Below are 16,801 nucleotides of genomic sequence, written 5' to 3'. Positions count from 1 at the left end.
AAGCGATTGTGGCCAGTTTGGATCTAGATCAGCCTGCAGTCGCTTGAAAGCTGTTTGCTTAAAAGCGTTTTTCTGACAATAACAAATAATTTAATTGGATACTGATTTGACTGCGCTTTTTCTGTGACCTGGCTCAAATAATAGAATTGTCATTAATCAAATTATTTATTTCGAACATTAATCAATTGTTTTTCTTGTCCCTCGGGATCAATGACTCCAGCACTTTCCTGTTGAGAATTGAATACTGCTAAAGGCGATGCTAGGGGCCGTGAGAGATGTTGCACCTTCCAGTATCGCTCGATTGTTCATTGTCAGCTCGGGTACTACGTACATGTACCCCGGGTACTCTTAAGTATACTTACATGTATCCCGGGTACGGTAAATATACTAGAATGTACCCGGGAAATTTAACCCTATATCAGTTGTTGTCGACTATTTTTTTGTAATAATTATATATAACACATCAGGGCTTAACACTAACTTTTTTCAACTAGCCCGTTCGGGCTAGTAAATGCAGAACCTACTAGCCCTGACCAATCTTTCATGTGCCCTGACCCAAGTATTATAAAAACCTTTATATTTATCATTCAACTTGTATTTTCTTGTGCTTGGAGATGCGCAATTATGATTAAATCATTCTTATTAGCTTGCCTTACTATATAATGCTATTGAATTTAATATTCATCTATTTAAGACAACTATTTGTAATCTTCACGCCATTTCTGGAGAAATTTTATTGTTTTTTTTTATTTACTCATACTTTCTCTTACTTTCCTCCTTCCCTTTTCTTTTCGTATCCGAGGAATCCCCGTGCCCACCTGTAAAGCCAAACTTAAACAACGACATGAACGTTAAAACCTTTTTTACATAGATTGCCGGGTTACCGTCTTAAAAGAAATGGTAAGTGATAAGCAAAATAAATAACGTGTTACGGTAGTTGTAACAATTGTACAGGGTTAACTCTCTACTAAAAGCCGTGATCGACCATTAATATTAGTTTTGCTAATTGAATTGCGTAAAAAATATTGTCAAAACACTTCTAATCTAAATAAAGTCTCTATCTTCCTCTAAATGGATTTATTAATCGTCTAAAGGATGGAATAACTTTTCCATAATGACAACAAATTAAAATTATTTAAATTTGATAAATAACTATTAATTTTATAGTTACTTTGTGTTAATGTCGAGTTTTATACCTTCATCATTCCGGACGATCCTGGGCGATCCCGGCTTTTAGTTTCAAACGTATTTTCATTGAGAAAACACGTCACTTCGAGGAAACCAATCAAAAACCGTGTCTAGCGGCATTCCGTTTAAAAATAGGTACTGACGTGTTTTACCAGGAAAAACACCGGGGATTTTCTGAATTGTCGGCCTTTTTTGATTGCAATCAGGGGGTTCCGAATCTATTTCGAGATACGATCCGTTCGTTGTCTCCGAACTCACTCTGGGATTTAATTGTCATCTGATCGTACTGTATCAAGATTTGTGCATCTTTGAAAAGCTTATTTAAAACGCAGTTTATTGATATAGAACATATAATCCCGCCCAAAATACACACGACCGGTCGGGCATGTTCCTGGGACATTGGCTAGCCCGGACCAAGGTACAGGCAGTGAATGTCGTTCGGATGTGCCTTAGTGTAAAGCCCTGCACATTTATGTCAATTTTCTGTAGAATGGCCTCTATATTATCGGAACACATACTCAAAAAGCATGTTGATGCAGTGTTTTTTGAAGAGGAGTGTGTTTAAGATAATCGGTTGCGCGTTTTACAACATCGGATTTTGGGCGCGAATACAACTCGGGTACAGTCTAATATAGACCGAGTACAATTCCGTTTATTTACCGTACCTGGGGTACATGTAAGTATACTTAGAGTACCCAGGGTACATGTAAGTATACTTAAGAGTACCCGGGGTACATGTAAGTAGTACCAGAGCCGACAATGACCAATCGAGCTCCATTATCCCTCATGAACCGACTCAAAAAACTGAGTCGGCAATATTTGACTTAATTTTTGGTTTGGTTGCTCTCGAGGGATCGAAAATTTCAGAATCTTCCTAAAAGCCCTACGGGTTTGATCCCCAGAAGCGACATTGAAAACTAGCATACTTTGTTATCTAAAAGTCTGCTAAACCTGATATACAATGATAATGTGAATTTTCTCTCACATGATGTTCATCAGTCATATTATATAAAAACTTACAGCAGTTGTAAACAACTGGACAATAATTAATAAACGCATCTTTCATTTGTCTTTGACACTTTGATTTTGACATGGCCTAGATTTAAATATGTGACCGGACTTTACCAGCACTCTTGTAACAGAGCTAAAGTTTAAATGTACCATTGAAGATCACCTAAATCCAGATTTGCTATTATAGACGTGTGGAAAGTTTTAAGGGTGTGACAAGTAAGCAAAAATTGGTCATTACTTAGAGGCCACAACTGATCTATGACTGTATTAAAACAAGAAAAATCAGTGCCTGATTTAGATTTCCTTAGATAGTTCAATAAAAACTAAATTCATAAGCCTGGTAACAGTTTAACGGTAATGCTACCAATGTGTCACACCAGGGCCTTGAATTTGAAATCTAGGACATGCATGGTCATTTCTTCATGAAATCAGGACACAAAATTGTATTTTAAGTCCTTAATTGACCTGGCTATAGTTCTCAGATTATTATAAGCTCAATCAGTATATTTATATCATTATTTATGCTAAATGTGTATTGTAAACATATACACAATCATGCAGTTACATGATAGCAATAAATAATATCAAAGCTACCCATACTATAAAGGTCATTGACAAAGCCTATGGTCAAAATGTTAACACATTGAGTGTAATCGCCCTCTCGTGCCAGCAAAAACAACACGTTGACAGGTTGTCATTTTTGACAGTTCTACTTTCACTTTCATTTTGTGATATCAAACTATTAACAATTATGTGGCTGAGAAAAATATCGCCATTGCTTTTTATGCCCCCGGTAGGGTGGCCTATATCAGTTGAACTGTCAGTCAGTCAGTCAGTGTGTCAGTCTGTCCGTCCGTCCGAAAACTTTAATGGCCATAACTTTTTTAATAATGAACATAGCAACTTGATATTTGGCATACATGTGCATCTCATGGAATTGCACATTTTCAGTTGTGAAAGGTGAAGGTGAAGGTCATCCTTCAAGGTCAAATGTCAAATATAAAGCGTCTGTCTGTCTGTCCGAAAACTTTAACATTGGCCATAACTGTTTCAATATTGGCGTGCATGCGTATCTCATAGAGCTGCACATATTGATTGGTGAAAGGTCAATGTCATCCTTCAAGGTCAAGGTCAAAGGTCAAATTTTGCAATATTGAAGATAGCAACTCCATATTCGACAAGCATGTGTATGTCATGGAGCTGCACATTTTGAATGGTGAAAGGTCAAGGTCATCCTTCAAGGTCAAAAGTAAAATATATTGCTTCAAAGCTGCGCAGCAGGGGGCATTGTGTTTCACAAACACAGCTCTTGTTTAATATATTTTCTGCACATTTCTTCAAAAAACTTACATCAAAAAACGATTTTCTTCGTTAATTCAATCATTCCTGACAGACTTGTGTACATATTTCGCTTACATTTTGACGCGCGTAGGTAGGACCGCATTACCGCTTCCGAAATGTGTATTCATACTATTGCCTTCGAGGAACTTATCTGATGTTTGACGGAAAGGGTCGAAAATGTGCGAGTGTGGGTCAAGTTCCCCACAGGTACTACTTTCCCGTTCCCCCAATTTTTTTTCCGTACCTAAAATTTTTCGTACCCAATTTTTTTTTCGTACCCAATTTTTTTTTCATCCCCAATTTTTTGTTCGTACCCAATTTTTTTTCGGTCCCAATTTTTTTGTTCCCAAATATTTTTTCGTACCCAAATATTTTTTCGTACCCAAATTTGTTTTCATACCCAAATGTTTTTCGCAAATTTTTTTTACCAATTTTTTTTTTCGTACCAACATACACAATTGTGGTGATTGTGGTGATGTAGATAAACTTAACTTGATGCTTTTATATCCATCCTCTCAAAAGTATCGTCACACCAGTACTGTCAGTACTTTGATTTTTATAAAAGCCATATAACGTAATGCATATAATATCTGACAAAACTAAAAAAATAGTTTTAAAAAGTATATTGCTGGTGCAAGCAGTGGTTCACTGAATAATACAAACCAGCTTTTAAAGTGATTAAAGCAGTACAGCATACTACTTATTTGACTTAGACCGCTCTATCTATGATCCTTCTTTAGAGCTGATTTAAAATTGCTGTGTTATTACACGTGTTAAGTTAAGTCTTGTATTTCACTTCTTTATATTGTATTAAATCTTAAAAAAACAAAAACAAATGCCTACGTGTAAAATAATATAATCCCTCTCAAGTAATTATAATTCATAGTTAGTTCTCTCGCTGGATAAAAATATTTTTCTGCGGGTTTGATAATCTGATATGATAATAGTATCACTATGTAAGAAACATCCCTTGCAATAATCAACTTCCTGTAATCAACAAACGCAGCTTCGAGTAAATACGTTGCATTTATGGCATCTCTAACGAAAGACGTTCAGTGTACAGGAGAAGCTCCGGTTATCTTCGACCACGAAATACTTGATACTAAAGTGGCATACGACACCAGACATGGAGTTTTCCGCGCACCAATGTTTGTTGGAATAATATTTCTGTTTCTACTACACGGGTATTGTGATAGTTATAACATATAATTTTTTGCAAGTCTTTACACATCTGCATTATTATGTCCTCTATCAGTAAATGTTTAATGGCGAACACATATATCTTGTCACTTGTTTAAAGAACGGAACATATGCATTCAGTATGACACTATCGGTACAACCGGGAAAACTGTCTTTGTCAAGATGGTGCGGAATTCGCTCTCAGAAGACATTGACTACATCTATATTAACCCAGTGCCTGATCGATGGAACGAGGGATCCACGTTTATTCTAGTTGACCTAACGGTCGGGGATGACGTCTAGCTAGCTTGTTAACCCGATGCAACTACAGACGTAGCTGGTGGTCACTCGGGACTTCATTAGTATTTCGCTGGGTTCCTTGTTAATTAAAGGAACTAACGAGCGTCTTTTGGAATTAATTTATACTTCTGCCCCATTATGATTGGCATCTTTGATGTTTATCTCAGCACAGAGTACTTCATGTGAGCTTGTGTGGTTAGTCTATGTCCTTCTTCGTTTATCTGGCGAAATCAATATATAGCATGTAACTACTCTTAAGTGCACTTTATGCGACCGATCATTATTGGAAAGTATAATTATCTTTACAACATCTAGACCAATTTCAAAATTGAAGGAAGAATGTTATAAAAATAGGGTATTCATGTCACATCTTAAAACTAAATTAATTACTCTAGAAGTAGCACTTGATAATAAATAAATATTGAATCCTGACAAGAAACGTTTAATTTGACAATATATAGACCACGTTTCGAAATTTTGTAAAATTGGATCGCTTGATTTGCAGAACTCACTGAGATGAAGTTCAAGAGTAAAGAGTGAAACTGTGGTATCCATCATTTATCACTGCTGATATGTGTATGAAGGAATTGAGTCTGACATGTGTGTATTTGAATGTAATGGAATTAACAATACGCACTACTTTAATGAACATCACCTTAATGTAATGAACATCTCAAATTATGTTAGACCGTAACATCTTGCAGCGTCAATAAAGGAGCTTTCTTACTGTTCTGTTCCAGCCTAAGTAACCTTGCTATGGTAATATTATTTATCTTATTATTCATCTTATTTTGTTATTCTCTGATGTTCCTAAACATATCTTATTAAATACTAAGTGTGTACAATGTTTCATTTATACGATAGAGATATACGTATTATTCCATGCTATTATGACATTAATCAATGTTCAACAATACAATCCGTAATGCGGCGTCGTGTATAAAGAGACATCTACATCAATCCCGGTCACTAATTTACTCAACAATAAATAAATCACATATACATTTGGTTCGCTAATAACAGGATGTATTTATCGCATTTTGTTTATCTCTCCCCCCCCCCTACATCATCCCCACCCCCGATCGTCCGTAAGCCTGTCTTACCACCGAAAAACTAATAAACTAAGTCTGATTAGCCTCCACAATATGATTTATAAAATAACAACCTCTTAATTAAATGTTTGTCAGAATATGAGCCACGATATGTTGCACATTCACAAGTGTTTTCTATGTATGTAATTGTAATATAAATTGACACTGTTCAATGATGAATATATTTATAAACACTTTAGCTTTGACTTACATTATATTGAAACAATTATAGAACAAAATACCATGATAACGACTGAAATTTAATTGTTAATCGTAAATGTCAGTTTTCTTCGGTCTGCAGTAAACATTATAAAACTGTTTGATAAATTAAGTTATTGACCTAGAGACATACTTTTGTTTAAGATATCAAACGTGCTCGAATATACTAACCATTATCACCTTTCAACCACTTTCTTTACACAACTTTATTTATAAGCATTAACATTTCCGTAGTCCACGTTGGTAAATCTGACTTCAAATAATCAACACCATATATCAAGCATGCAGGCGCTTATCCGACATTTTAGGTTTTGTATTATTATTCATATCTCTATTGTTAATGTTGGAGTAACGTCTAGAGGTTTCACGTTCATAAAGCACGAAATTTGTGAAAAGGAAAACAACGACTTGATATATATATATATATATATATATATATATATATATATATATATATATATATATATATATATATATATATTAATACATATCATCTGAAGACATCACTGCAACAATACATGTATATACATACGCACCTATTGAAATAATCAATACCAGATTCTTTAATGTTTTAATAAATAGAACACAACGTTTACTATCATTACTTCATTAATGTCTTACACAGAAAAAATTTGCTAAAGCACGTGTGTGGTGATAAGTCGTCATCATTTTAAAGAGGACAACTAGATATAACACTTAGATAATGATAATAAATGCAAATAATCCCACTAGAACGCCGGCTGTGCAGTTCGGAGAAAAAACAACATACTGGAAAGTATAGGCAGATCTATCAAGGAAGACTTTATCCTTAATATAGTGTAACACAAGGTAATTTATCACTGCATAAAAATCGTATCGCTTGCCAAACAATTCACTGCTTGCCAAAAGTACTTTCCTGGACTGTACATCAATGTACACATGTAAATCCTGAATCCAGTTACACGTATCAGCATTTAAAATACAGGGAGGCACGCGTATACGGGAGCTTACCGCGTTTAAGTGAGAAAGTTGTTGCAAATCTTCAAAGATGGCGTCGTTTAAGTGTTTTTCGTGAAAGAGTAGCGGATATTTTCACCCGGTTAGCCACTTTATATTTATATTTCTTTTAAATAAATAAGCCTTTTCGGCTCTACGGTGTTTGTGCTCCCCTCGGTTTTTTGTTTCAAAACCGTAGACGTCGGAATAAAAAAGTTATTGAAGCAAAACCGTCGACAAATTTGTTGTTTAATTTCTTGACCTTCGAGATGTTGGATGTTCGAATATCATTTTCTCTCATAATAAACAGTATTTGTGCATGTGTACAGTAAAATATAACATAAATCACGAATATTTTATTATCTCGACGCGTTGTTATGTCTATTAATTCATTTAATGCCGAATTATAACGGGTTAACCCCTATTTTTGGAACTAAACTTCCTTTTAAGCACATTTTGGGATCTGACTTCCAAATGATTAATACCTCTTTCCTATGTTACAAGGTTGTATGCGAAATAACTTTCGTGAATGAATTCCGCATTGGTGAGAATGTCTTGGAAAACATTTTCACTTGAAGAAATCAAGAGTTTTCTTTTTTCTATTAATTGTTTTATTATTAATTTGTATTATTATATGTTTTATCGCATACTTAACGCTAACATTTAGTGTGTGTAATATAAGACATTCGACGGTATTATAAACACACTGTAATTCTTACCTGTTTATTTTAACACATATGGACATACTTATGTTTGATTATGCATGCAACGGAATACAATGCTTACTATTTCCAGATATCTAGACGCCAGTTATATATGTTGAGGATGCCAAGATTAAAAAAAAAGACGGCGTAACGAAGTGTGTACCGCTCTAGAATGCGATAGGTACATGAAAACCCACCTATCAAACAAAAAAGATTACGTCGAAGTACCTTGCCAAACAATCACATATACGTGCAATAAAGTGTAATGAAAAACAGAAGAGGGTAAAGCCGGTTTGATACTAGTATAAGGTTGATGTAACCAAATACTGCCATTGTTGCGATTCGGAATACATGAGGCAATTTGGAATACCTGACATCTGCTTAGAAGATGCATATCGGTGGATGTTTTTTATGATACTTAAATATGAATTGTTTATTTGATACAATGACATTTGACGCGTTTTACCATAACGATACTGATACATGTATGTGACGTTGATGTGACACATTTTGGACGACCTTCTTTTAAACCAGTTATGCGTTGGTCACTATATTATAATCGCAAAAAGTGAATTTGTAGTGGATGAAAAGATTTGTGCAAATGCAATACACGATATGATTTCAGTAGAAGTGATCAATATAATTGTTATACATGTATGTTTTCTCTTTTATACCTATGTGAAGACATATTATTTATGACTGTTGTATTGAGGGAATAAAGTATTGGTTCACTTAGAAAAATTATTTCGTTTGTTCCTAACATTGCCTTCTAATCGTTAGTAATGTTAATATGTCAAATGCATAACGAATTAAATCCGACCCAAATCTTTTTTTATCATGTATGTAAGTGCTGAATACAATTGAAAATTTATGCAGAGACATCGTAGGAAGAAATAACGTAACACAGATAATGGTTTATTTTCATAACAAAGTGAGGAACTAGCATCATGACATATACGGAATAAAACGTGTAAGTAAGTAGCACTCATAGCAATTATATGTCAGACGTGTCTATGTAGACTTTATAAATAAAACAAAAACACTACAAACATCAGCTGTACATGTTTTGTTATGTTCATGTTTTTTATTTGCTGTTTTAGTCCGGCTCTGTTGAAGGATTCTTTCTTGCATATTCTACATTTAAACTCATGTGGTCCATGAATGGGGCATGATATCTCAATCCTCCCCTGATGTAAAATTCCTCATAACATATACTGCAACGTAAGATGCACTTATTTTCGCCCTTTAACCTGCATCATCTGAAAAGACAGTAAAAGAATGGTTAAAAAAAGTTCATAGCAGAATAAGTTCGACACGTCATAAAATACATGAAATTAATTATAATATTACTGAAAGATAAACGTTCTATTATCTCGTACATCAGCCACCACACAACCCATCTTCTTGAAAATATGTGAATTGATTCAATTGGTCGGCAGGTTTTTCGAACAGCATTATTATTATTCTACAGTAAGTAACATGATTAAGAAAACACTTATATTGCACCACGTAACATGCTATAAAACTATAATATTGAAGTACACATATACACTTTATTTAAGATGGGTAGGTATATCATGTCAAGCTCTTTTACATATAAAAGAGCTGTTTGTTATTTGGAAGTCAGGTCCCAAAATGTGCTTAAAAGGAAGTCAGTTCCAAATAAGGGGGTTAAACCAATAATGTTTGCCAATAAATTAATTATCAGTGATAAAACGGCGTCGGTAAAATAAAATAATCATGATTTTATTTATATTTTACTGTTCACGTGTGTCAATACTGTGTATCATAAGAGAAAATGATATTTGTACATCCAATTTCTCGAACGTCCCGTAAGTAGACAACAGATTTGTGGACGGTTTTCCTTCAATAACTTTTTTATCCCGCCGTCTACGATCTTGAAACAAAAAACCGAGGGAAGCACACACACCGGAGAGCCGAAACGGCGTTTTCATTTAAAATAATTATAAATACAAAGGGGCTTACCGGGTGAAAATATCCTCCCTTTGTTTAAGAAAATCCAACAAACGACGCCATCTTTGAAGTTTTGCAACAACTTTCTCACTTAAACGCGGTAAGCTCCCGTATACGCGTGCCCCCCTGTAATACAGAAAGAGATTGCAAAGAGGATCTGCGTGACCCAAAGAAAAGTCACGTGACAGACTCATCAGACGCACTGGCTGCGATCGTAGTGCTGGTACTGGGGATTGAACACTCTGACTTGCCTAGACACTTGGCAAGCTGCAGGCCACAGTCACAAACCCTCCTGGCACACTTCGCCTCGTCTGAAAACATAACAAATGATACATTTTGTACAATCTTACACATTTTGGATTTGAAATGACAGCAAGTTGTCAGCATTTTTTAGATATAATTTAACCGTTACATTTCGTAACATTTGCGGTTTTCAATTATTTGACTGTTATGGTTACAAAGACATTTGCATTTACGAAGCACTGCTTTACGAATACACGAAATTAAAGAGGGCGAATATCTGATTAACTATGTGTTTTTAATGGCAAAATGGATACAATATTCCTTATGTTGCACACAGGACGAATATCACCCCAAAGACATGGTGATACAATATCAGCTCCCCCCTCCCCCTCCAAAAAAAGTGGTGAAATAATATCATCCCAAGGTTTGAATAATATCATATCAAATAAATGGTCATATTATATCACCCAAACGCATGCTGAAAGAATATAACCTCAAATACATGGTGATAAAATATGACCCAAAGATGTGGTGATAAAATATCAGCCCTCAATTCTTGATATTCATGCATTCGCATTGGTATACCTTTGCACACACAGTCGGTGTCGGTACACTGGTGGTTGTATCCCACAAAGAGGCCGCCCCAGAAGCTGATGTGATGCTCCGTGTGGACTTCCCCGTAGCAATCGTCGTGGGCCTTGCAACATCTTCATTTGAAAGAGGGGAATAGTTGGATTAAGACATTATAAAAAGAAACGTGTATGTATAATACATGTACATACAAACTGTGGGTCAATTCGGAGGTAATGAACATCTACTTTATTACAATAAAAGATTCGCACCGATGCAAAATGTTCACACATTGAGTAATAATGAAACTGAAGAAACATTACACTGAAAGAATTTACCGTTACCATCCGCTAATCATTATTTAAAATATGGACATGATAATCTTACACATAATAAGAAAACTATAAAAAAATGATGTCGAGACCAGTTTCAGGTTATCGTCTTACTTCGTCATATGTTAATTTTTTTTATCACGACCCCTATCAAACAATACATCCAACATTGCTCATTTTAGATAAAATGTAATGATTTTCGAAATAAATTAAATTAATTTATGTTTTTACTTAAAGGCACAGATTATGAGGTATTTAGTAAAACAGATGTGTCGATTGAGTTTAACGTCCTATTAATCCGCTCGGCCCCACCTGTCCGCATCATCCACAGTCTGACTCCCCCTCTGTCCATACCCACAGAAACAGCCGTACGGGTTGAAGCTGAGACATGAGCGGCCCGTGTACTGCTGGTTGATCATGTGACACATCTGAAAGGCGTTTCGGCGTACGCGACCCACTCTGCTAGCGTCAAGTGACGTTGAGAAAACGCCTGAAGCGTTAATAAAAACGATTGTTAAATGTTGGATGATCAGATTATGAATTATGTATCCTTATCCAATACATGTATATATATATATATATATATATATATATATATATATATATATATATATATATATATATATATATATATATATATAATATATATATATATATATATATCATAATACAATATATGCTTTGTTGCTTAAGGTATGTGGAGTATTCGAATAATAGTTCGAACATGTAAAATATTGAGATTTGTTATAATAATTAAGTCGCATGTTTAAAACAAGGATTTTAATTGCAAGTAATATTTTATATGGTGTTCCAACGCAATGTAAATTACTTAATTAACACATTATGTAATGTCTCTGTTTGTAAAAACCACTCGAGTGATGTTAAGGACATAGCTGAATATATTGTGCGCATTTTATACACAAACTTCTTATTAAACTTTTCAAATGATCGTACACACACGTATTTAAAGACTAACTCACCGAAGATGCAAACTAATTAACTGATCCAATAAATATTCCATATGTATTTAAAATCCAGCATGTCTTTACAGATTCACTAACTCATCGCAGTCTTTTCATCCGATCGAATGTCTTGTCCGTCTGGTCTAGGGTTATCGATAACCCTGTCTGCATCTGATTACGATGTCAAAGTGATAGCAGCTTAAGTAGTTTGGTGCACTACCGCAAACACAAAGGTCATGCTACTGTAAATGGCAGTGTTAAAAGGGCCTGTTATCGAACATTTTATTGACATTTAACTATTTAATGTCTTCAGTGTATATGTCTTAACATCTTTAAATGTCGCATACCTTTAAATATTATAATATGAACTCCGTGCGCTAAAAAGAAACACACAAATGATAGTTAGAGTTTTCAGAATAGCTGAGGTCCACGGTGAAAACCAAAGCGGATTGTACTGTTAGAAACCAACCTTTTTTGTCGATAGCCTGCATTCAATAAATAGGATCATTTCATGCATACATTAAATACCAGAAATGTACGACTGTGTTCAATGTTAAGACTCACGTTCCTTTTTTCATATTTATTAAACCATACACATTTCTCCTTAATAATAAATGCATGTATGCCAGTTAATTGTCATTAGAGAAGCTTGACTCGAAACTTGCACGAAGGGTTTCCATTTGGTAATTTATTAACTTCTTTATCCGTTATAAAGGCATTAATTTTCTCCCTTTGCTTTTGTTTTACTTTCATTAAAATGGTTGGAACTGTACGTAAGCGAAATATCTCCAGCGAATATAATATTCACTAATCATCCTAACTGCGCAGTGAGCCTGTTTGGCATGTAACGTAGTTTTCGTTATACTGTGCACGCATAGGAACATGCTAATGAAAGTCTAACACACCTTAAACATAACAGCAGATGTATACAAACAAAAAATAAAATCGATATCAGAAAGTATATGTGAAATCAATAAAATGTTTCACTGGCAATCAGACTAAATATGATGCATATTTTGTACTTCCATCCTTACACTTTATTATATGTTTAAAATTCATTTCCTAATGTATTTGTTATCTATGAGGGAATAAAACTCAGTTAAATGGCAGATCTATTCAATCTATTAACGTCATTTTGATATTTCGTTTGAAGCTGATATATAACGACAATATCTCTTAAGTAATATTTCAAGTACATGTTTTATATGATAAATATATTTTTAAATCTTCTAATAATTCCTAACAAGAAGACCATATATAATGACTCTTCAGCACTCAGCTGAGTCAAAGGTAGACCAACGCTTGCAGATCTAGTTGTCGACCCCATTAGACCAAGACATACATTTGGCATATACATTGTCGATATAATCATCGTGAGCTTAGCGCAAAACGGCCAAAACTGACATTTCTTTTACAAAAATGACTTAATTATATTTTTTACTACAATACAGATATAACATTTATTCATATTAAAGCTACATTCTGCTTAAAAACAATCATTTTACAAAAGGCCGTAACTAAAAATGTTCAGTAAACAATGAATGTGGCTACAGTTACGACCGTTTTGAACTGTAAAATTAATAGATGGGTGATAAGTTGGTTCCTTTTTCCTAGTTCCTTATTCCTTTTTCGAATAAGGAATAAGGAACTGTTCCGTATTCCTCTATCACGCGTAACATATATGTTATAGGGTTTAAAGAACAATAATGCAAACATTTTTTAAGTAAATCACAACAAAATAACTCGAATACATTAACTTCATGTATCACGTTACTTATTCATGTTTCTTCTACGCGCTTGTATAGGATTTCTAGTTTAAACCGAACCGATATTTTCTAATTCGAATACTTACTTCACATCAACAAAACCTAAAGCATATACTATTATTTTACATTTATGTGATAAAAAAATCAATCTTGTACATTTAAACATGTGTGTTTTTATTTATAATCCAGTTCCTTATTCGAGACTGAATAAAGAAAAAGGAAACAGTTCCTTATTCCTTATTCAAGCCGAATAAGGAACTGGAATTTTCTTACTTAAACATCAATGAAATTGGTCCAACATTAACCACATATAAATGAACATTTAATTTATGTATTGGTTGTATATGTAAAATTCTAATTGCAATACCTTTCTACTAAGTCTTAAGTGATTATTGTCCAGTTCCTTATTCAGTGTGATTAAGGAATAAGGAACTGGTTCCCTATTCCTTATTCAAATCGAATAAGGAACAGGAATTTCCTTTCTATAAATTATAAGTCAAAATCAATAAACGAGACGAATAACTCAACGAAAATTATTGTAAATGTATTTGAGTTATTTTTTTATTTACTTCAGAAATGTTTGCATTATTGTTCTTTTAAACCCTATAACATATATGTTACGCGAGAATAAGGAATAAGGAACAGTTCCTTATTCCTTATTCGAATAAGGAATGAGGAACTTGGAAAAAGGAACCAAATTATCACCCATAATAAATAGACACATTATAGTTTAAGGGAAGTTGCATTGTTTTACATTACAATCATATAACACTATTGATGCAATATTTTGTCCTTCAACATTCTGTAAGACTTAATGTTTATGGTATTGACGAACTTTGCAACAAATAACAACATCAAACAACGTGATAGAGGCACCTAAATAAAAGTGTCCGCTTTAAGCCACCGTATATCGAATCATGTGACACAATTTTTATTAATAATATTCGCCGCTGTATAGGCCGCACAGGTAGTTTCAACACAGGTTGTCGACAAATGCTCGCTAGTGATATGGTTTAAATGAACTTCAGGCATTGTATAAGAATTTCAACATATTTTGGACTTAGAACACTCATTTGCTAAGATGGCAGAAAAAGGATCAGATTTAACATACGATGTTTGCTGCAATGTTTGTGCAGAAGAGAGTGTGGCCAGGGAAGCTTTGTTTTATTGTCAACAATGTTCTAAAGGCTTCTGTGACGACTGCATCGGCTTACATAAACAGCTCTACAAAAGACACGTTACGCATGGGAGGGAAGAGTCGAATATGTGGCCTATTTCAAAAGTGACCTATGCGGATTTGATGTTTTGCCGACAACATACCGATCACAAGATAGAGATGTTTTGTGAAGATCACAGTAAACTTTGCTGTGCTTTATGTCTCTTTCACGAACACAGGTCAGTTTTTGAAAGAATGCATATGATATTTTTTTAAGGTTAACATAAAACATTGTATTATACAAAACTACAATGTTAACATATTACATTTACAGGTATGAACGTGTAATGTAGGATTTAAATATTAAATGACACGCAGAGGGATTCGAAATCGAAAGTAGAAATAATTACCAAACAAGATCCGACGCGCGTCCTTTACGTAAGTCCTACTTTCGATTTCAATTTCTACATCAATCAATATTGATTTAAATACATTATATAGATCCTTTTTTTAGAATATATTTTAAATTAATAACGTACCACAATAAACATATTATATCATATTTATATAAAAACAAACAGATTAAACATTTATAGGATCTGGCACGAGTTGTCATATAATACCATATTTTATTAAACGAGTTCAGGAATTGTGTTAGTAAGCAAGCCTTTGGCGAGCTTACTAACGAATTTCCTGAACGAGTTTAATAAAATATGGTATGATATGACAACGAGTGTCAGATCTTTTTATCACATGCTTTTAAATGAGCAAATTAAATAAATATTTACGCAAACATAATGATTATGTTGTTTACATTTCGTGACGTCATTTGACGTTGCAACGTAATTTTAGCAAAATAACAAAATGCGATTGGTCAATCGAACGAAAATAAGCCAATTAAAACATTTAAAAAGTATATTACACATGTGTAAGATAAAAATATTCGTAACATTTGGTTATATTACATGGGAAACAGGGTATGGCATGTGATACAAATAAGTATTATCAGCTTAACAACATTAATCAGTATAATATCGTCATATTTTCAATCAACATCTTAATTGTCATCGCCGGGCATTAATGTCGTCAATAAGCTTCATTTTTGTGTAAGACTCAGTGTATATGAGAAATGAAATAGCTAACATTTGGTGATCTGTTGCAAGTGGGCTGCAGATATTGTTCGCCCGTTTCATAATGTCATATAAGTAATATAGACGTGTATTTGACATCAACACAAATCATTTGGAGTACACCGATTTATCACCACTATGGTTATAATAAATTATTAAATACTTTAAAATGCATGTATTCACTAGGCTTGAGAGTATATTAATGAAACCAGTGCGAGACGGTCAATTATTATAGCAGCGCGATTTGTTCTGCGTTAACATGTACATGTAGGTACAGTATTAATGTACATTTGGTCGGCTTTGTTTTATTGCTGCACAAATAAAGAGCAGGTATTTAGTGAATCTTTTTTTAAATATCAGTGAATATAAATGCTCTCTCAATCACAAGCAGTATTTGTATCAGGCATTTACAATTTCTATTTATGAACAATCACAATCCTATATATTAATAAAAGTCAAAATTTTACCAAAACGAGCATTGAATTTAATTACAAAATAGAATGGTAAACCAGCAGGTTTCAAATAATGTTTATAGATATTTATACATAATCTAGACACAAATTAGTATACAAACTGGGTTTTGTCGATGCTCATAGATCATTGTAGAAAAAGTAGTAAACTATTGCCTCCTTGTTATACATTAACAAAATGTGCATTTTT

At 33.8% G+C, this 16,801-nt stretch overlaps 2 protein-coding genes across 7 annotated transcripts in view; one reads left to right on the top strand and one right to left on the bottom strand.

The window, feature by feature from the left end:
• The window catches only part of LOC127850572 (acidic phospholipase A2-like), a 69,687-nt gene extending 54,074 nt beyond the window's left edge, over window positions 1-15,613 (bottom strand). Inside the window, exons 1-4 of one of the 4 annotated variants that reach the window (XM_052383702.1) lie at window positions 15,422-15,613; window positions 11,440-11,617; window positions 10,811-10,932; window positions 10,110-10,293 (exon numbers count right to left, since the gene is read on the bottom strand). In XM_052383702.1, coding sequence (XP_052239662.1) covers window positions 10,160-10,293; window positions 10,811-10,932; window positions 11,440-11,555 — 372 coding nt within the window. In that variant the 5' untranslated portion in view covers window positions 11,556-11,617; window positions 15,422-15,613 and the 3' untranslated portion in view covers window positions 10,110-10,159. Of the gene's footprint in view, window positions 1-10,109; window positions 10,294-10,810; window positions 10,933-11,439; window positions 11,618-12,107; window positions 12,341-15,421 lie in introns of those variants that run through there. The other 3 variants (XM_052383701.1, XM_052383704.1, XM_052383703.1) reach the window with 3 other exon arrangements.
• The window catches only part of LOC127850561 (uncharacterized), a 42,651-nt gene that overhangs the window by 17,977 nt on the left and 7,873 nt on the right, over window positions 1-16,801 (top strand). Inside the window, exon 1 of one of the 3 annotated variants that reach the window (XR_008035352.1) lies at window positions 15,283-15,449. The exons of the other annotated variants lie outside the window; for them this stretch is intronic. The gene's annotated coding sequence lies outside the window, so the exon portion shown is untranslated. Of the gene's footprint in view, window positions 1-15,282; window positions 15,450-16,801 lie in introns of those variants that run through there. 3 annotated transcript variants of the gene reach the window in all.

Source organism: Dreissena polymorpha, chromosome 11, assembly GCF_020536995.1.
Source record: "Dreissena polymorpha isolate Duluth1 chromosome 11, UMN_Dpol_1.0, whole genome shotgun sequence".
NCBI classification, from domain to species: Eukaryota; Metazoa; Mollusca; class Bivalvia; order Myida; family Dreissenidae; genus Dreissena; species Dreissena polymorpha.
The sequence above is the reverse complement of the archived record's forward strand: the minus strand, read 5'-3'. Positions and strand labels throughout refer to the sequence as shown.